This window comes from Rousettus aegyptiacus, unplaced genomic scaffold, assembly GCF_014176215.1.
Source record: "Rousettus aegyptiacus isolate mRouAeg1 unplaced genomic scaffold, mRouAeg1.p scaffold_m13_p_10, whole genome shotgun sequence".
NCBI lineage: Eukaryota > Metazoa > Chordata > Mammalia > Chiroptera > Pteropodidae > Rousettus > Rousettus aegyptiacus.
The window spans coordinates 78166637-78189461 of NW_023416285.1; the positions used below are offsets into that span (position 1 = coordinate 78166637).

Below are 22825 nucleotides of genomic sequence, written 5' to 3' on the forward strand. Positions count from 1 at the left end.
TCGAGGCCCCTCTCTCCTTAGGGGGAACCTCTGCAGCTGAGATATTTCTTCCAGTTCTCAACCGCCACAGATGGGTATGGTACCAGCCCATTTTGCATCTCCACCCCCTCTATCAATCTTGAAGTGGCCTTTTCTATGAGTCCCTAGTTTTAGGACTTCTATTCAGCTAGATTTCAAGTAACTTCCAATGATGGCCATTCTATAATTTAGTTGTAATTTTAATGTGGCTGTGAGAGGAGGCAACCACAGTATTTACCTACTCCACCATCTTGACTAGAACTAAACATTGTTTTTCACAAACTGGAGATTTTGGGCAACCCTGCATAAAGAAAGTAATCAGAGTCATTTTTCAAACAGCAGTTGCTCACTTCCTGTCTCGTTGTCATATGTTGCTAATTCTCACAATATTTCAAACATTTTGATTAGTATTATATTTGTTATGGTGATCTGTAATTAATAATCTTTGATGTTACAGTTGTAATTATTGGTGTGCCTCAAATGATTCCCATATAAGATCACAAACTTAGTAGATAAATGTTGTGCATGTTCTGACTGCTCCACTCACTGGACATTCCCATCAGTCTCCCTTACCTTGGACCTTCCAATTCCCTGAGACACAACAATATTGAAGTTAGGGTAACTAACAACTATACAATGTAATCTAAATTTCAAGTGAAAGAAAAAGTCACACATCTCTCACTTTAAACCAAAAGCTAGAAGTGATTAAGCTTAGTGTGAAAAGCATGTAGAAAGCCAAAACAGGTCAAAAACTAGGCATCTTGTGTCAAACAGTCACATTGTGAATGCAAGCTGGTGACTTTAAATTGAAGCTAGTGTTCATTTATCATTGTGAAAATCCTGGAGACTTTCAGAATTATGGTAAATTTATTCAACTTGTGCTCCACAACTGAAACAATAGAACTGATTACAGTACATCTATTTACAACATGGCTTACTGAATATTTTAAGATCACTGTTGAGAATTACTGCTCAGAACAAAAAAGATGCATTTCAAAATATTACTGCAAATTGGCAAGAGCTCTGATGGAGATACACATTGAGATTAATCTTATTTTTATGCCTGCTAACACAGCATCCATTCTGCAGCCCATGTGTCAAGGAGTAGTTTTGAGTTTCAAGTGTTATTATTTAACAAATAAATTTCATAACTATAGCTGCCATAGACAATGATCACTCTGATGGGTCTGAGCACTGTAAATTTAAACCTTCTCAAAAGGATGTACTCATGCCATTAAGAACATTCACGATTCATGGGAAGGGGTCAAAATATCAACATTAACAGAAATTTTGAATAAGTTGTTCCAACCCCCATGGAGACTTTGAGGGGTAGAAAACTTCAGTGAAGGGAGTAATTGGTGATGTGGTGGAACCAGCAAGAGAACTGGACTTAGAAGTGGAAGCTGAAAAAGTGGAACCTAAATCGTGGCAATCTCATGGCAAAACGTTAATGGATGAGAAGTTTCTTCTTATGAATAAGCAAAGTAGTTTCTTGAGATAGAGTCTACTCCTGGTAAAGATTCTGTGAAGATTGTTGAAATGATAACAAAAGATTTAGAATATTATATAAGCTCAGTTGATTCTTTTCCTTACCAGGGAGATTCAATGATTGTCCTTTCATTATACTACTTCCAGTTGCAGGTACTGAGTGTTCTACACTAGGTCCTGTGGGGGGGGAAAAACATATTTCTAAACATTTTCATGGTAAATGTTTCATAAAGCAGTGATAGTTATCGACATAACTGACTCTATTTTCTACTGTGCGTTAAATGTTATTAAACAACATTGCAGGCTGTTGAGAAATCGTTCACGAAAAGAAGAGTCAACAGATGTGGCAAACTTCACTGATGTCTTATTTTAAGAAAGTGCCCCAGCCAACCTAATCTGCAGTAACCACCACCCCGATTGGTCAGCAGCCATCAACACTGAGGAAGACCTCTCCACCATCAAAAAGAGTATGACTCACTGAAGACTCTGATTATTGTTAGCATTTTATAGCAACAAAGTATTGTTAAGTAAGAATGTACATTGCTTTTCAGTTAAAATACTATTTTACACACAATGGACTACAGAGGAGTGTAAATATAATTTTTATATGCACTGGAAAACCAAAAATTTCATGTGACTCGTTTTATTGCAATATTCATTTTACTGCAATGGTCTGGAACCGGACCCACAATATCTCCAAGGTATGCATGTATTTAATACAAAATTTAAATAAAGGAAGGAATTCATAAATACTTTTCTCCAAATAATAAGGAACTATAGACACTATTGTTATTAAAGGCACATCCTTAATTGAACTCCAGAGAGGAATAATAGACCTGAAATATCAGATTTTTAAAACTCTTGTCCTTACCAGGGAGAGTAGATAATTGTTTCTTGGGTTGTCCTTTTATTATGCTACTTCTACTTGCAGGTACTGAGTGTGCTACACTAGGTCCTGTGGGGGAAAAAAACATATTTCTACACATTTTCATGGTAAATGTTTCATAAAGCAGTGATAGTTATCGAGATAACTGACTCTATTTTCTACTGTGCATTAAATGTTATTAAACGACATTGCAGGCTGTAGAGAAATCATTCGTGAAAAGAAGAGTCAACAGATGTGGCAAACTTCACTGTTGTCTTATTTTAAGAAAGTGCCCCAGCCAACCTAATCTGCAGCAAACACCACCCCAATTGGTCAGCAGTCTTCAACACTGAGGAAGACCTCTCCACCATCAAAAAGAGAATGACTCACTGAAGACTCTGATTATTGTTAGCATTTTATAGCAACAAAGTATTGTTAAGTAAGAATGTACATTGCTTTTCAGTTAAAATACTATTTCACACACAATGGACTACAGAAATGTGTAAACATAATTTTTATATGCACTGGAAAACCAAAAATTTCATGTGACTCGCTTTATTGCAATATTTGTTTTACCGCGATGATCTGGAACCGGACCCACAATATCTCCAAGGTATGCATGTATCTAATACAAAATTTAAATAGTTAAAGGAAGGAATTCATAAATACTTTTCTCCAAATAATAAGGAACTATAGACACTATTGTTATTAAAGGCACATCCTTAATTGAACTCCAGAGAGGAATAATAGACCTGAAATATCAGATTTTTAAAACTCTTGCTCTTACCAGGGAGAGTAGATAATTGTTTCTTGGGTTGTCCTTTCATTATGCCACTTCCAATTGCAGGTACTGAATGTTCTACACTAGGTCCTATGGGGGGAAAAACATATTTCTAAACATTTGCATGGTAAACGTTTCATAAAGCAGTTATAGTTACTGAGAGGACTGACTCCATTTTCTACGATGGGTAAAATGTTATTAAACAATGTTGCAGGCTGTAGAGAAATCATTCGTGAAAAGAAGAGTCAACAGATGTGGCAAACTTCACTGATGTCTTATTTTAAGAAAGTGCCCCAGCCAACCTAATCTGCAGTAACCACCACCCCAATCGATCAGCAGCCATCAACACTGAGGAAGACCTCTCCACCATCAAAAAGAGAATGACTCTCTGAAGACTCTGATTATTGTTAGCATTTTATAGCAACAAAGTATTGTTAAGTAAGAATGTACATTGCTTTTCAGTTAAAATACTATTTCACACACAATGGACTACAGAAGAGTGTAAACATAATTTTTATATGCACTGGAAAACCAAAAATTTCATGTGACTCGCTTTATTGTAATATTTGTTTTACCGCAATGATCTGGAACCGGACCCACAATATCTCCAAGGTATGCATGTATCTAATACAAAATTTAAATAGTTAAAGGAAGGAATTCATAAATACTTTTCTCCAAATAATAAGGAACTATAGACACTATTGTTATTAAAGGCACATCCTTAATTGAACTCCAGAGAGGAATAATAGACCTGAAATATCAGATTTTTAAAACTCTTGTCCTTACCAGGGAGGTTCAATGATAGTTTCCTGAATTGTCCTTTTATTATGCTACTTCCAGTTGTAGGTACTGAGTATCTTTCACGAGATCCTATTAAAAAAAAAACATATTTCTAAACATTTGCATGGTAAATGTTTCATAAAGCAGTGATAGTTATCGAGATAACTGACTCTATTTTCTACTGTGCGTTAAATGTTATTAAACAACATTGCAGGCTGTAGAGAAATCATTCGTGAAAAGAAGAGTCAACAGATGTGGCAAACTTCACTGATGTCTTATTTTAAGAAAGTGCCCCAGCCAACTTAATCTGCAGCAACCACCACTCCAATTGGTCAGCAGTCTTCAACACTGAGGAAGACCTCTCCACCATCAAAAAGAGAATGACTCACTGAAGACTCTGATTATTGTTAGCATTTTATAGCAACAAAGTATTGTTAAGTAAGAATGTACATTGCTTTTCAGTTAAAATACTATTTCACACACAGTGGACTACAGAAATGTGTAAACATAATTTTTATATGTACTGGGAAACCAAAAATTTCATGACTCGTTTTATTGCAATATTCGTTTTACTGCAATGGTCTGGAACCGGACCCACAATATCTCCAAGGTATGCATGTATTTAATACAAAATTTAAATAGTTAAAGGAAGGAATTCATAAATACTTTTCTCCAAATAATAAGGAACTATAGACACTATTGTTATTAAAGGCACATCCTTAATTGAACTCCAGAGAGGAATAACAGACCTGAAATATCAGATTTTTAAAACTCTTGCTCTTACCAGGGAGAGTAGATAATTGTTTCTTGAGTTGTCCTTTCATTATGCCACTTCCAATTGCAGGTACTGAATGTTCTACACTAGGTCCTATGGGGGGAAAAACATATTTCTAAACATTTGCATGGTAAACGTTTCATAAAGCAGTTATAGTTACTGAGAGGACTGACTCCATTTTCTACGATGGGTAAAATGTTATTAAACAACGTTGCAGGCTGTAGAGAAATCATTCGTGAAAAGAAGAGTCAACAGATGTGGCAAACTTCACTGATGTCTTATTTTAAGAAAGTGCCCCAGCCAACCTAATCTGCAGTAACCACCACCCCAATCGGTCGGCAGCCATCAACACTGAGGAAGACCTCTCCACCATCAAAAAGAGAATGACTCTCTGAAGACTCTGATTATTGTTAGCATTTTATAGCAACAAAGTATTGTTAAGTAAGAATGTACATTGCTTTTCAGTTAAAATACTATTTCACACACAATGGACTACAGAAGAGTGTAAACATAATTTTTATATGCACTGGAAAACCAAAAATTTCATGTGACTCGCTTTATTGTAATATTTGTTTTACCGCAATGATCTGGAACCGGACCCACAATATCTCCAAGGTATGCATGTATTTAATACAAAATTTAAATAGTTAAAGGAAGGAATTCATAAATACTTTTCTCCAAATAATAAGGAACTATAGACACTATTGTTATTAAAGGCACATCCTTAATTGAACTCCAGAGAGGAATAATAGACCTGAAATATCAGATTTTTAAAACTCTTGTCCTTACCAGGGAGGTTCAATGATAGTTTCCTGAATTGTCCTTTTATTATGCTACTTCCAGTTGTAGGTACTGAGTATCTTTCACGAGATCCTATTAAAAAAAAAACAGATTTCTAAACATTTGCATGGTAATCATCTATGTACAAATGCATGTGTGTGTTTACATATCTGTGTTACTAGGAAAAAATTAGTGTCTTTATTATAATAAGAAGAGTTATATTAAAATATCTGGCTTGGAGAATCATAAAATCTTATATTGGCAGAGATGGAGTAATGATGAGCCATATTATATTGAAGTTTAGAGATGTTTAGTGAATTGACCAAAACCCAAAATCCAGAGAAAGACAAAATTGATGTGCATCCTCACACTGCACAATTTTTTAACCAGTGATTTTCTATATAATTTTCTCTATTACAAAAATTGAAATAAATCATTCTAGGGAATTTATAATAATATAACTTTCAGGATTACATTAAAAGCATACTCTTTCTGTAGGGATGTATCTAGTGAAGTATAAACTAACATTTTTTTACAGGACAAGTGGCAGACCACATGCTTCATAGTCACAGAAACTTACCATGAGTCAATAATTTTTTGACTCATCCAGAAAAATTTTAATTCCCTTTTAGATTATATAACTGTAAATGATATAGGCATCGGGGAATAAAAGAATAATAAGAATTTGATTAGACTGACGGAAAGTCCCCTCTGAGGTTCTTTTACCATATAAACCTTGTGACTTATAAAAAGATAATAGTTAAATTTGCAGCAGTACCAGGGATCTGATTGAATCTATTATAATTTGAGTTTTTATAGGAGTTAAACTTTTTGCTATAATTATCAGCTATTACCTAAATCCAGTGACATGAAAAATACGTGAAAAAGTTACTTAAAAAGTACACATTGTGAGAGGGATAACTAGTATTGATGACCAAAAGTCAACTACCGTACCAAAATTTAGTGGGCGAAATTTGGTTTTAGTAGAACATGTAAGTATGGTTGGAAATCTGCCGTGATCCTGACCCTGTTCAGTAAAAACCTTACTTTGAAGAGATGACTGAACCCATGGATAAAAGTAAACAGTCATACTATGATTCTGGCAGCCAAAGATACAGTTCCACTTTCTTTACAAAGAAGGTCCCAACTGAGGTATCATTAACAAAATGAACAAATTTGCCTCATATGAGGCAGAACAAACTTTTAATAATTCATTAGCAACATTTTGTGAAAACCATATAAGCTAAAACAACAGAGAACTGCAGAACATAGCAGATATATTTCAGGCCCTCTGGTCTTTCCCCAATGGTTGCAAGTAAAAAAAAAAAGCAAAGTCATTAGAATTAAGTAAGCAAAGTATACTAACATAACTGGGAGACAATCAGAATAACTTCTGAGAGGAGAAATGCTGGAGAAACTTAAAATCTAGTAAGAATCACAATTTTCTTCCCTCACAATATCTTCCCATTGTTTTAAATCTTTTAAAAATCTTTTACTACTTATAGTTCACTAAGCTATTTTTATAAAATATATGACATACCATACTTTTTCCCATTTAAATTATGCAATTCAATGGTTTTTTAAAATTTTATATTCAGATATGTACAACCATCACAACAGTCAATTGTAGAATCTACTTCAGATTTGTTCTAAATAAATCTAGACAGCTATAGATGTCTTACTCCTACATAGTTATGTTACCTCTTCCCCATTTTTGTGCTATTATTATACATTAGGCCCCCTTATCTGCAAGACATACATTCCAAGACCCTCCAGTGGATGCATGAAACCACAAATAAAACCAAGCACTATATATACTATGAGTTTTCTTATACATACATCCTATGATAAAGTTTGTGGTTTATCTTTGGCATATCTAAATTACCAGCATAACTACTCTTGTTCTTCAAGGTCATTATTAAATAAAACAAGAGTTACTTGAACACAAGCACTGCGATGCCATGACGATCTGATAACTGAGAAGGCTACTAAGTGACTGAAGGGCAGGTGGTGTACACAGACAGCATGTATACCCTAAACAGAGGGATGATTCATATCCTGGGTGGGACAGTCAGAAGGCATTAGGCAATATCCAGTATTGAAAACTATGAACTATACAACAATACTAACGATCTCTACTTCACCTGAGATATTAGAAATTCGCCTATTATTTTAGTTATATGGAGGAAATTAGTAACAAATGAATTAACTATCTGCTAAATTCCTCTTCTTATTCTATACAAAAGTTAGCATTTCTGCCTTTCTAAAAACAAAGTAACTATGCTATCTAGCCTGAAAAAAAGTGATTAGGACAGCATTTTAAGTTTCCATCAATGTATTCCAAGCTCACATGTAACGCTGGATTTTCGTAGATCACTTTTTAAATGAATGAGTTCTAAAACTTATATGATACACAGCTGATTTATGAAGATGCTTTATCATGTAATAATAGCATACAGGTACTGTAGACATTAAAGATCCAAACTTAAATAAACTCCTGAGAAGATAACAAACCATTAATAGACCTGCAATCTTCTTATACTTACCAAGGTGACTTTTTGATTGTGTCTTGATTTCTTCCTTTGTCACACCTCTTCTAGTAACATTCAGTAGTTGTTCTTCATTTGTCTCTATAAAAATAAACAGTTTAAAGCACTTTCGTAAATTAAATATTAACATATGTGTTTTTATATGTCTTTGTGTGGGAAAGTTTGTGCAGTACTCCTAACTAATTAGCATATTTTACTATGAGAGTAGAATTATAATAAAATACCTAAATTTCAAAAACAATATCTTAGAATCAGAGATGCTGTCAGCAATCATATAAGCTTTACTGTATTGAAGCTTAGAGATGTTTAGTGATTTGACCAAGGTGACGTATCCAGGTAATGACTAAATTGATTCACAAACTGAAGTCTCATAATTCCTTAACTAGGTCTCTTTCCATAAAATAAAAACTCTTCTGCAAATTTCAATCATCCTAAAGAGTTTATCTTAATAGCATTACTTACATGTGTTTATTAAAGACACATTCACATGGTGAGGATATACCTGGCCATTCAGAATATAACACATTTCCCCAGGTTAAGTTGCAAACTATGGTCATCATAGACACAGATGTCTACTGTGAGGCAGACATTCTTTGATTTGTACAGCATTATTTCAATACCTTTAAAAAATATTATGATACTATAAATCAACTAGGCCTAAGTTCAGAATTTAAGAATAATGAGTAATTTGTGGACTGAGATGAAGCACCCTCTCAGGTCTTAGCATACAGACCTTCTAGCTGGGAAGGAGGAAATAGGTAATTTGCAGTAATGTGAGCACTAGTGTGCATCTCTTGCCAGTTGAGTCTGTTGGAGAGTTTTACTTTTTTGCTGGATTTATAAATTATTATCTAGGCCCAGTGATAAAGAAAATATAAAATTTGTTTTTAAAAATTACATATTTCAAAAGGAATAATTGGAATTGGTGACCTGGGTCACCTATTGGATAAAATTTTGTGTGGTTAACTTAGTTCTAATGCATCATGTAACTGAGTTGGAAACCTGTCATAATCCAGACATCATAGGTTGGAAGTCTTACTTCCGGGACACGACTGAGGCCATGAATATTTAAAGTTTGCATATCATCATGACAGTACAAAAATACCATCAGCATAATCAAATCAGTGGTTAAGTCTAAAAGGGACATCACTACTAAAATCAAAAACATACTGGATTGAGCATAATAAGTTTTCAATAATTATGTAATAATGTTTGTGAAAAGTAACATTGGGTATCTTAACACAGGACTGAAGAACATTAGCCGACATATCTTAGCCATTGGTCTTTTTCCAACAGATGTAATTAAAAGAAATTATTTATTTCAATCGAGTATGTAAAAATTGGCTTAAACACTATGAGCATAAAAGATATGTGATGAAGAAAGTTATGATCTAGTAAGAGTCACAACTTTTCTACCTCACAATATCTTTCCATTGCTTTGACGTCGTTTGTAAAAATCTTATAATACTTGGAGTTCCCTGAGGTATTTTTTAAAAACACATAAAATACTATATAATTTTCCCTTTTTAAATGTTTAATCACTGGTTATTAATATATTCACAGAATTGTATAACAATCAGCACGGTTATACAATTCTGTACTAATTAAATTACAATGAGTTTTAGAAATGTTACTTACATATTCTCAATATATAATTCTATGTATAACTCTAAATTACTATACTCCTTCCCTAGTTTTCATTCTTGTTATGCATATTATTCTTATAAATATAAATTAATTTTAAGTTTTTTAAAAAATTATTTCTTATATAACTTTGTGATCTATAGAGAGACTGAGAGAAGAGCAAGTATGTGTGTATAATTTTGTTATATTAACCATTTTCTTTATATATCCTGGTTTCCTTTTCAGCCATTATTTTATTTTTTTAAGTTTATTGGGATAACATTAGTTAATACAATTATATAATTTTTGAGCGTACATTATAATTTGACATCTGGATATTACATTGTGTAATTACCACACAGAGTCCAGTTTCCTTCAGCTACCATATATTTGATTCCCTTTACCCGCTTCACTCTCCCCAAACCTCCCGATATTTGACCCCCTTAACCCTGTAGACTTCTTCCCTCTTCCCTAACCCCCTACCTTCTGGTAACAACTAGTCCATTGTCCATGTCTCTGAGTCTCTGTTTGTTCTGTTCATTTGTTGCTTTTAGGTTTATATCCCACATATAAATGATATCATGTGATTTTAATTTTTTTCTGTCTGGCTATTTCGCTTAGATGATTATCTCGAGGTCCATCTATGTTGTCGCAAATGGCAGTATTTCATCTCTTCTTATGGCTGAGTAATATTCCATTGTATATACATACCACAGCTTCCATGTCCTGGCCACTCTGAATAATGCTGCTATGAATATCAGTGTGAAAATATCATTCTGGATGTGGGTTTTCAAGTCTTTGGGGTAAATACCCAGTAGAGGGATTACTGGATCATATGGTAGGTCAATTCTTAGTTTTTTGAGGAACCTCCACACTATTTTCCATAGTGACTGTACCAATTTGCAGTCCCACCGGCAGTGTATGAGGGTTCCTTTTGCTCCGCATCCTCTCCAACATTTGTTATTACTTGTCTGGTAGATTATAGCCATTCTAACAGGTGTGAGATGGGATCTCATTGTGTTTTTTATTTGCATGTCCCTAAGAGCTAGCAATGTTGAGCATCTTTTCATATATTTGTTGGCCATTTGTATATCCTCTAAGGAGAAGTGTCTGTTCAGGTCCTCTGCCCATTTTTGGATTGGATCGTTTGGGTTTTCTTTGTTGTTATTGAGTTGTATGAGTTTTTTGTTTATTTGGATATTAGGCCCTTATCAGAGGCATTGCTTGCAAATATGTTTTCCCATTTGAATGGTTGTCTCTTTATCTTATTAACGATTTCTTTTGCTAAGTAGAAGCTTTTTAGTTTGATGTAGTCCCATTAATTTATTTTCGCTTTTACTTCCCTTGCCTTTGAGGTCAAATTCATAAAATTCTCTTTAAGTACAAGGTCCTTGAGTCTAGTTCCTATGTTTTCTTCTATGCATTTTATTGACTCTGGTCTTATATTCAGGTTCTTAATCCATTTTGAGTTAATTTCAGTGTGTGGTGATACACAACAGTCTAGTTTCATTCTTTTGCAGGTGATGATCCAGTTTTCCCAGGACCATTTATTGAAGAGGTTTTCCTTTTTTCACTGTATGTTTTTAGCTTCCTTGTTGAAAATTATTTGCCCATATAGATATGAGTTTATTTCTGAACTCTCAATTCTGTTCCACTAGTTTATCTGTATGTTTTGCTACCAATATCATGCTGTTTTGATTACTGTAGCCTTGTAGTGTAATTTGAAGTCAAGCAGAGTGATGCCTCCAGGCTCATTCTTTTTTCTCAGCATGGCTGTGGCAATTCAGGGTCTTTTGTGCTTCTATACAAATCTGAAATTTTTTGTTCTATTTCTTTAAAAAATGCCGATGGGATTTTGATGAGAATTGCATTGAATCTGTATAATGCTTTAGGTAATATGGTCATTTTAGCTATGTTGATTCTTTAATATGGTCATTTTAACTATGTTGATTCTTCCAATTTAAGAACATAGAATATCTTTCCATCTCTTTGAATCTTCTTTGATTTCTTAATAGGGTCTTGTAGTTTTCATTATATAGGTCTTTCACATGTTTCGCTAAATTTATTCCTAGGTATTTTATTCTTTTTGTTGCAATTGCAAAAGGAATTATTTTTTTCACTTCTTTTTCTGATGTTTCATTATTAGAGCATAGGAACACTATGGATTTTTGAATGTTGATTTTGTATCCAGAGACTTTACTGTATTTGCTTATTGTTTCTAGTAGTGTTCTTGTGGAGTCTTTAGGGTTTTCTACATAGATAACCATGACATTCACAAATAGTGAGAGTTTGACTTCTTTGTTTCCTATTTGTGTGCCTTTTATATCTTTATCTTCCCTGATTGCACTAGCTAGGACCTCCAATGTTATATTGAATAACAGTGGCAATAGGGGACAGTCTTGCCTTTTTCCTGATCTTAGAGGGAAGTTTTTTAGTTTTTCACCATTAAGTATAATGTTGGCTGAGGGTTTGTCATATACGGCCTTTATTACGTTAAAATACTTTCTTTCTATACTGATTTTGTTAAGTGTTTTGATCATAAATGGATGCTGTATCTTCTTGAAGGCTTTTTCTGCACTATTGATATGATCATATGATTCTTATTTTTTAATTTGTTTATGTAGTGTATCACATTAATCGATTTGCATATGTTGAACCATCTGAGATGAAGCACAGTTGATTGTAGTGTATAATCTTTTTACTATGTTGCTGTATTCCATTTGCTAGTTCCTTATTTAGGATTTTTGAATATGCATTCATGAGAGATAGTGGTCTGTAGTTTTCTTTTTTTGTGTTATCTTTACCAGGTTTTGGTGTCAGAGTAATATTGGCCTCATAAAATGATTTTGGAAGTATTGCCTTCTCTTTGATTTTTTGGATGCCTTTAAGGAGACTAGGTATTAAATCTTCTTTGAATGTTTGGTAGAATTCGCTGGTGGGCCATCTGGTTCTGGACTTTTAAGTTTTGGTAGTTTTCGATGATTGTTTCAATTTCCATCCTGCTGATTGGATTGGGTCTATTTAGATTTTCCAGTTCTTCTTGATTCCGTCTAGGAAGGTTGTATTTGTCTAAGTACTAGTCCATTTCTTCTAGGTTATTAAATTTGGTGTTATGTACTTTTTCATAATATTCTTGCATGATTCTTTGTATTTCTGCAATGTCAGTTATAATTTCTCCACTTTCATCCCTAATTCTGTTTAGTGAGTCTAGACAGGGGTTTGTCAATTTTATTAACCTTATCAAAGAACTAGCTCTTTGTTGTATTTATTTTTTCTATTGTTTTGTTGTTGTTGTTTTCAATTTCAATTATTTCTGCTCTAATTTTGATGATTTATTTTCTTCTGCTGACTTTAGGCTTCATTGCTCTTTTTCTAGGTTTTTAAGATGAAATGTTAGGTTGTTTTGGGGGGCTTGTTATTGTTTTTGGAGATAGTCCTTTAATAATATAAACTTTCCTCTTATGACCACTTTCGCCATGTCCCCAAAATTTTAATATGTTGTACTATCATTCTCATTTGTTTCTATGATCTCTTGATCTCTCTTTTTATTTCTTTTCTGAGCCAGTTATTCTTCAGTAGAATGTTGTTTAATCTCCATTTATTTGTGGTTCTTCCTGTTTTCTTTTTGCAGTCGATGTCCAGTTTTAAAGCATTGTGATCAGAGAATATGGTTGGTATGATTTCAACCCTTTTATATTTGTTGAGGCTATCTCTGTGTCCCAGTATGTGGTTAATTCTTGAGAATGTTCCATGTTCAGTAGAGAAAAATGGATAAGAAGCTATTTTGGGATAGAAGGCTTTGTATATGTCAATTATGTCTAGTTTGTCTAATGTGTCATTTAAGGATGTTATTTCCTTATTGATTTTCTATTTGGATGATCTGTCCATATCCAACAGTGGGGTATTTAGATCCCCTACTATGATAGTGTTTTGGTCTATTTCTCCCTTTAGTTCTGTTAGTAATTGCTTTACATATTTCAGGGTTCCCTGATTGGGAGTATAGATATTAATAAGTGTTGTGTCTTCTTGGTGTATGATTCCCTTTATCATGATGAAGTGTCCCCCTATATTTTTCCGTACTTTTTTTATTTTGAAGTCTATTTCATCTGATATTATTATTGCTACTTCTCTGCCTGGGCATTAATAGAAGTGTATTCTGTTATTTTTCCTGAAAGAAGATTAATTATATAAAGGTCTCTCTTTAGTGTGTTGTAAAGAAGGCACTTTTCTTTTGGTCTCCAGTAGCTGGAGTCTAAGCCTCTTAGATCCCTTCTTTATATAAAGCCTAAATGTATTTTTTATTTTCTTGTAGATATTTAATCACACTTGCTACTCTCAGTTTCAGTCCCTGTCAGTGTTAACAACAGTTTCAGTAGCATTTGCTCAAATTCCCCTGGGTTTCCACAGTGATCAATGTCAGAGGGTATGCAGGGAGAGGCCCCTTTGGGTTGGGAGTTGGGGGCTGTGGCTCAGTCTTGGTTTTGCAATTGGGGCTGGTAAAAATTAACTGTTGTCTCTCTGTGGTCCCATCCCACTTCTCTGCTTTCTGCTCTGATGACCAGGGCCTGCTGCCGGCTGCTAGAAGTTCTGGCACTTCCAGGCAGACTTATCAGTGAAGTCACTGCACCTTCACTTCCCACCTCCTCCTGCAAGAAGCTCTGGCAGCTGCCAGAGGCAACTTCTTTATTTCTCCCAGTCTGCCACCCAATACCCGGAGTTCTGACCTGTGGTAGGTCTTATGCGCAGATTCCACGTTCAGACATACTGGTGTGCAGTTTGGGTGTTTTTTGGTTGAGTTTAGATGTTCAGCTTATTGTTGTTTCAGGAGTAGATATCTGAGGACATCTCTCACTCTGCCATGTTTCCTCGCCATCCTTCAGCCATTATTTTAAATTATGTTTCTCTTTAATTTTTCTGTAGTTATTTCAATACTCTTAAGTTTGCTGATTCTTTCTTCTGACAGTGTAAATCTACTGAGGCCCTCTAGTGATTTTATAAATTTTAGTTATTGTACTTTTCAACTCCTGGATTTCCATGTAGTCCTTTTCAAAGTAACATCTGTTTCTTTTTAGATATTCCCTCTTTATGAGATATTTTCATCTTCTCTTCTTAAGAATTGTTACCGTTAGTTCTTTGAACACATTCGTAATAACTGATTTTTAATTTTGTTCTTTCAGTTTAATACCTTGGATTCTCATAAGCAAATTTAATGTATATTTTTTTCTTGATATATGTCACACTTTATTGTTTCTTTACATGACTCATAATTTTAATCTAAAAACTGGTTGTTTTAGACATATTTGCAGCATCTCTGTAAATGATTTCTTCTTTTTCTTTTGGAGCATATTACTATTGTTTTCTTGTTTATCTTTTTAGATATTTGACTTAATCATTTTACTAAAAGTCATCTCCCTATGCAGCATGAAGCTGCTGCTGTTGCTTCCCAAGGAGCAAAGCCTTGGACATGCACCATCACCTTTGGTTGACAGTGATTTAGAAGAGCTGTCCTTTGACTGACTCTTTCCCTTATTTCTCTAAGTTGTCTGACTGTTTTGTTATCACACCATAAGTCAAAGGACAGCGTGTTTATTATTTTTACAAGTGTAAAGACAGTAGTATAATCCCTGACCTAGATAACACAATTAATGGACTCTGTTACAGCTGAGATATCATAAATATACTTGACATTTCCATCAAATAAAGGAAAATCGTAACAAATGAATTAACTATCTGTCATATTCTTCTTGCTATTATTACATCAATCAGGTAGCTTTTCTCCTTTTGCAAATTTCAAGCAACTTTCTATCTAAGCCAGAAATAGAAAGTAAGTAGAATCACAGCAAGCACATTCTAAGCATTTAATTTTTACAGTTTAATTTCTAAATGGATGAGTCCTAAAATTCATATCTGGCTAATTTTTCAATTCAAGCAAATACAAGAGTATAACTAGTTATGAGGATATTCATGAAGATTTTACACATAGAATAGTAACATATAGATACTTGTCATTAAGAAAGTAAATAAACCAGAAATATTAGACTTGTAAAATTCTTGTTCTTACCAAGATGACTCTTGGATTGAATCTTCATTTCTTCCACTAACAGGTGTCTTTCAGTAGCACCTTTCAAGTGTTCTATATCAGTCTCTATAGAAATAAACAGATATTGAAGTACTTTGTACATTAACTCTTACAGGTATGTGTGTATATGTATGTGTGTAGTACTATCTTAATTAAGCTTGTTATTAATAAATAATGATTATAATGAAATATCTGGATTGCAAAATCACTAAACCTTAGAATTGGAAGGACCATTAACAATCATTAAGCCTCCATATACTGAGGCTTAGAGATGTTAATGATTTGACCAAGGTAATAACAAAATTGAGGCACAAAGTTAAAACTCATAATTCTTTAACCAGTGCATTTTCTATACAATACTATCACTTATGTTAAATTAAAATATCCTAGAGAGTTTATGATAATAATATAAAATTCAAGTTTATATTAAAATCATAATCATACTTTAGGATATACTTAGTGATGTGAAACATAACATTCTTCCCCACAGATTATGTTGCAAACCATGGTGTCCATTGTCATAGAAAATTATCATGGAGCAGAAATCTTTTGACTTGTGCAGGTATATTTTAATGCCCTTTTATTGTTATTTAACTATAAACAAAGTAGACATCAATGATGGGGAAAATAACAGAATATTTTGTGGACTGAGAAAAAGTGCCCTCCATGGTCCATTTAGCATGTAGATCTTATAGATTGTGGGGAAGAAATGGTTAAATTGGCAGAAGTACCAGAATTGAGATTGGGTCTCTTCCCATTTGAGTTTTTTTGTGATTTGAAAATTTAGCTTGATTCAGAAACTACAGCAAGGCCCAATTACAGGAAAGATATATTAACATTACTAAGGGAGAGTTCATACTGAAAAAAGGATAATTAGGAATGGCCATCTAAGGTCAACTACTGGGTCTAAAGTTTTGTGGTGAAGTTGCTTCTAGCAGAGCATATATCTGAAGTTGGAAATCTGTCATGGTTTAGACACCCAGATGGAAGTCTTTCATTGGAGAAATGGCTGAGTCAATGTACCTAAGTACTCAAGGTTGTGCTCTGACCTTGTAAACCAAAATGTACCTACACTGCAATTTGTATGGAGGTGGTAACCCACTGTGGCATCATTACCATAATGAATAAAGAGAAGATTGGGCAGAACAAATTTTCAAATATTAAATTACATTTGTGAAAGTAATAAGATCTATAGAAACATAAAACTAGAGAATATTAGCAGATATATTTTAGTTCTCAGGTTCATTCTCCAACTGGCATATATACGAAGGATTTTGTCATTTGAATTGAGGAAGCAAAGGTTCTGCCCATTTTTAAAAAGTGTTCAGTTCAATTTTAAAAATATATTCACAGAGTTTATCTCCACAGTCAAACTTAGAAGAGACTAGACAATGTTCTTACCACAAAAAAAAGTAATAATTATGTGGAAGTGTTAGCTAATGCTAGGGTAGTAATCATGTTGCAATAGAAATGTATTAAATCAACACATGTACATGTTAAATGTATTGACAGGCTGTACACATTACATGTGAATTATATCTCAATAAAAAGAATCTACTTCAGACTTATATGAGGTAAATTCCAGTAATTCTGGTAAGGTATAGATATGTTTTCTTATATAGTTTTATTCCCTCCCCCCATTTTTGCACTATTATTATAGGTATTACACTTATAAATATAAAGTCATTATCATAATTTATAGCAATTATAATTTATATAGCTTTATGGCTTTTTAAAAGATGAAAGAAGAAGGAAGAGCAGGTATGTTTTTTCAGTGTTCATTATATTAATCTTCTTATTTACAACTTCTTCTTTTCATTTGTTCCTATGTATTCAAGTTACCATCTGACATCATATTTTTATGTGAATACATCACTGTTTTCACCTATCTCCTTATGCTGCTATTGACCATATAACATATGGTTTTAGAACTTAAGACTTTAATCCATTTAAGTTGATTTTGTGTATGGTATAAGACAAAGGATGAATTTTATTCTTTTGCATGTAGATATCCAGTTTTCCCAACACTATTATTTATTGAAGAAACTACTGTATATTCTTGGTAACTTTGTCAATAATCAGTTGACCATATATGCATGGGTCTATTTCTAGGCTTTCCATTCTGTTCTATGGATTTATTTGACTGCTCTTATCTCAATAACATATTGATTTGTTTATTATAGCTTTGTTAATATAGTTTGAAATCAGGATATGTAAGCCTTCCAGCTTTGCTCTTCTTGCTGAAGATTCCTTTAGGTATTTGGGGTCTTTTACGGTCTCAAAAATATTAGAAGTTTTTTTCTGGTTTTGTGAAAAAATGTCGTCAGAGTTTTTGTAGCAATTTTATTAAATCTGTAGATTGCTTTGGGTAATATGGGCATTTTCATAATTTTAATTACTCTAATCCATGAACATGAGGTATCTTCCCATTTATTTGCATTTTCTTCAGTTTTTTTTTTTTTCATCGAAGTCTATAGTTTTCAGTTTAGAGATTTTTCTCCTCTTTGGTTCAATTTATTTTTAAGTATTTTATTTTTTATGATATTATGATATTAAAACAGAATTAAAATTTTTTTGAATAGCTTGTTTTTAGTGCATAGAAATGCAACTAATTTTTGTATGTTGATTTGTATCTTGCAACTTTCCTGAATTTGTGGATTAGTTTAACAGATTTTTTTGGTGAAGTTTTTAGGGTTTTCTATACACAATATCATGTCATGTACAAAAGAAACAATTTTGCTTCTTTCTCTTGGATCTGGATGCCTTTTATATCTTTTTCTTGCCTAATTGTTATGGCTAGGATTTCCAGTACTGAATATAAGTGGTAAGAGTAGGCACCACTGTATTGTTCTTGATCTTTGAAGAAAAGCTTTTAGCTTTTCACCATTGAGTACGATGTTAAGCTGTGGACTTCTAATATATGGCCTTTATTATGTTTCGGTCCATCTCAACAATACGTAATTCATACCATCATTAAAGGTGCTGAAAATGTCAAGTGATTTTTCTGTATCTATTGAGATGATATGGTTTTTAATCTTTGTCTTTTTAATGTGGAGTATCACTTTATTGATTTGTGAATGTTAGACCATCCTGCATACAAGAGTAAATCTCATTTGATCATGGTGTATGACCTTCATAATGTGTTGTGGAATTTAGTCCCTAATATTCTGTTGAAGATGTTTGCATTTATGTTCAACATAGCTATTGGCCTTTCATTTCCTTTTCTTGTACTGTTATTCTCCGAATTTTGTATGAGAGGATGCTGGTCTCATAAAATGAGTTTGGGAGGATCTTGAATTTGGGAAGATTTTGAGAATGTTTGGGATTAATTCTTTATATGTTTAGTAGAATAAATCAGTGAACCAATCTGGTTCTGAGCTCTTCTTTGGATATTATTTATTACAGATTTAATCTTCATACACATTATTATACTGTCCAGATTTTGTATTTTTCATAATTCAGCCTTGGTAGGTTGTATGTTTTTAAGAATTTATTTTTCTTGGTTATCCATTTTGTTGGAGTATAAAGAGATATAAATTGTTTATTGTGGTATCTTATGATCCTTTGTATTCTATGGTATCAGCTGTACTGTATCGTCTATTATATAATTTTATTTGAGCCTTCTTTATTTTCAGTCAATTTGCATCAATTTTTGTATCTTTTCAAACAACCAACTTAGTTTTGTTAATCTTTTGTATTATCTTTCCAGTCTGTACTTAAGTCTTTTCTATCTTTGCTATTTTCTTCTTTCTATTAATATTATTTGTCCTTGTTAATCTACTTCCTGGAGGTGTAAACTCATACTGTTTAATTAAAATCTCTTTTTTTGGTAATGTATAGATTTAGCGCTATAAACCTCCCTCTTAGGACTATATTTCCTTCATCTTACTTTTTATGTTATTTCCCTTTTTCGGTCAGATTTTTAAATTTCCCCTTCGTTTCTTCTTTGATCCATTGATTATTCAGGAACATGTTGTTTAATTTCCACATATTTGTGAATCTGTCAGCTTTCCTTCTGTTATCGATTTCTAGTTTTATACCATTGTAGTCATAAAGGTTATTGATAGGATTTAAATATTCTTAGATGTGTTAAGATTTGTTTTGTGGGGAGGGAGAGAAAAAAATGACATAGACAATAGACGCTCTGTTCATCCCTCTGGCGACCAAATCAAAGTTGCGATGGAAACAAGGAGCAGTAGCAAGGAAATACTGCCCGGGATCTAGATGAACAAGCAATACAACTCTAGAGAAATCCAAAAAAGCAGCCTGCAATGGCATAAGGCAGGATGAGACGAGGACGCAGGGCTGCCTGGCCCGGAGCAGCTGAGTGAGACGGAGGCTGTGGCAGCAGCAGTGGCAGATGCCTCTTAAAGCGGTCTATTCCGTAAGCGACTTCCGCAGTGACAGACCTGCTCACTCTGAGCACTAGTGCCCCTTCAGCTGTACACAGAGGGCACCAGGGACTTAGAGGGAGACATTGTTGGAGTGAGGGCCAAAGCAAGACTCACTCAGTACAGAAGTGCTGGTAGTGTCCATTGTTCCCTGTTGAGCCCTCTCCACTACCTGACACAGGGCCACCATAGCTGTGACGTCATCAAACTAGATAACAGATGTTGCTCCGCCCAGAGAATTCTCTGAAATCCCACCTTCCCCAACTCATGGCTCCCACTCAAGCCACAGCGAGTCTGGTCCTCCTTGCAGACTCACACTGGTGGAGGCAGCTGGCCTCAGTTTCTGGTATGGCCTTTTGAGGCAACTATAAGCACAGCATCTGTGGATTGCTTGCTGAATCTTAACAGGTGGCCCCAGAGGGGTAGAGGTTTGGGCTAAGTTTGGCTTGCAGCTGAACCCCTCTCAGGACTGTGCCACTGGACACCTACTTCACAAATCCACACTAATAAGATCGGGAGACTTAAGAGCTTTGCTTTGTACATAGAAATAGACACAGAAAAGTAGCCAAAATGGGAAGACAAAGAAGCGGAAGCCATATGAGAGAACAGAACAGGGTCCAGATATAATGGAGTCAAGTAATCTAACAGGTGCAGAGTTCAAAACACTGGTTATAAAGATGCTCAATGAACTTTTGGAAAGTGTAGATATATTTAGCGAGAACTTCAACAAAGAGATAAAAAACCCATAAAAATAGAAGTAGAAATTATAAAAGAGAACCAGTCTAAAATGAAGAACACATTATCTGAGATGAGAAGTATATTAAATGGAATAAACAAAGGAATAAACGGTGAATAAAGAAGAAGATGATATACCCTATCTAGAGGACAGGACATCCAATCAGGACACTCAATCAGAATGGCAAGAAAAAAGATGCCAAGATTATAAAAATAATTTAAGGAGGATATGGGACACTATTAAGGCTCCAAATAGTCATCCTATCGGCTTAACAGAAGAAAATCAAGATGTCGAATGGCTGTTTGAAGAAATAATGATGGAAAACTTTACTAATTTAGTGAAGGAAATGGACATAAAACCCCAGGAAGTTCAGAGAATTCCAAAAATCAGGGATCCAAAGAGGCCCACGCTAAGACACATCATAATTAAAATGCCAAAGATTAAATACAAAGAAAGAATATTTAAAGCAGCAAGAGAAAAAAATTTCCATGTAAGGGAACGCCCATACGACTGACTGGCAGCTGATTCTCAAAAGAAAGGACAGAAGGGCTTGGCAAAAAATATGCAAAAGGATAAACACCCAGGATCTAGAACCAAGAATAATTTATTTAGCAAAGCTATCATTTAGAGTTGAAGGACAGATGAAGAACTTCCCAGACAAAAATAAACTGAAGGAATTTAGCACCAGAAAGCCAGAAATACAAGAAATGTTGGAGGGACTTCTTTAAGATGAAAAACGTGTATCAAAACAGGCATAAAGTATGATAACAACTACTCTCCTATCAATAAGTACCTTAAATGAAAAAGAATTAAGTGCTTCAACCAAAAGATAGAGTGGCTGAAAGGATAAGAAAACAAGACCTCTACATATGAAAAGTAAGAGGATGGAAAAATATATTGCTTTGATAAACCTAGCAGGTGCTTAAGTAAGACAGAGAAAGATAAACACTATATGATTTCACTTATGTGTGGAATTTAAGGAATAAAAAAAAAACAAACCAATCAAAAACAGACTCACAAATATAGTGGACAATTTGGTGATGGACAGAGGGGAGAGGGGTTTGGGGGCCTGGGAGAATGGAGTGAAGGATTAAAGAAGTACAAATTAGTAGCTGATGGATGGTCATGGGCATGGGGAGCATGGCATAGTGAATGTAATTGGCATTAATAACATTGGTTAGGAGGAGGGTCAGGGGAGGGAGGGAGCAATTGTGGAGATCATTTTACTAACTATATAGATGTCTAACCAATGTACACTATACTTGAAACTAATTAAAATTTTAAAAAATTATTTGTTTTGTGGGCTAACATGTGATCTACCCTAGAGAAATTCCATATACACTTGAGAAAAATGTGTATTTGCTGCTGATGGATGAATGGCATGTTCTATATATGCCATTAAGATCATTAAGTTCATCTGGTCTCAAATGAATTCAAGTCTATTGTTTTCGTAATTGAATTTTTGTCTGGATGATCTATTTCTTGAACATGGAATACTGAAGTCTTGTATTATTATTGTATTGCAGTGTATTTCTTCCTCAGTCTGTTAAAATATGCTTTATATATTTTGTGCTCTCATGTTAGGTGCATAAATAGTTATAGTTGTTATAAGCTCCTCATCTGCATGGACATAAAAAAGCTCTATATTTTTATTCTTGCTTCATGTATTTTGTGTTTTGAATATTACAATTTATACCTTTTTATATTGTGCATCCACAGCAAATCATTGTTATTGTAATAGTTCTGTCCTTTATAATAGAGATGTGAATGATTTACACACAAGCATTACAATAGAATTCTGAAATGGCAATATATTTGCATTTACTAGTTTTATAATTTCATATGTTTTAATGTTACTAATTAGCATTATTTTGTATTAGCTTAAAGAACTCCTTTTAGCTTTTCTTGTAAGTTGAATCTAGTTGTGATTAATTCTTTTAACTTTTGTCTGGGAAAATCT

At 33.9% G+C, this 22825-nt stretch overlaps 1 protein-coding gene across 1 annotated transcript in view; it reads right to left on the minus strand.

Moving 5' to 3' along the window:
- Positions 1-293: 293 nt before the first annotated feature.
- Positions 294-22825, minus strand: part of LOC107511567 (coiled-coil domain-containing protein 7-like) — a 256029-nt gene continuing 233497 nt past the window's right edge. Inside the window, exons 24-29 of the mRNA XM_036226605.1 lie at positions 8034-8117; positions 5497-5580; positions 4717-4800; positions 3939-4022; positions 3159-3242; positions 294-319 (exon numbers count right to left, since the gene is read on the minus strand). Coding sequence (XP_036082498.1) covers positions 294-319; positions 3159-3242; positions 3939-4022; positions 4717-4800; positions 5497-5580; positions 8034-8117 — 446 coding nt within the window. The remainder of the gene's footprint in view (positions 320-3158; positions 3243-3938; positions 4023-4716; positions 4801-5496; positions 5581-8033; positions 8118-22825) is intronic.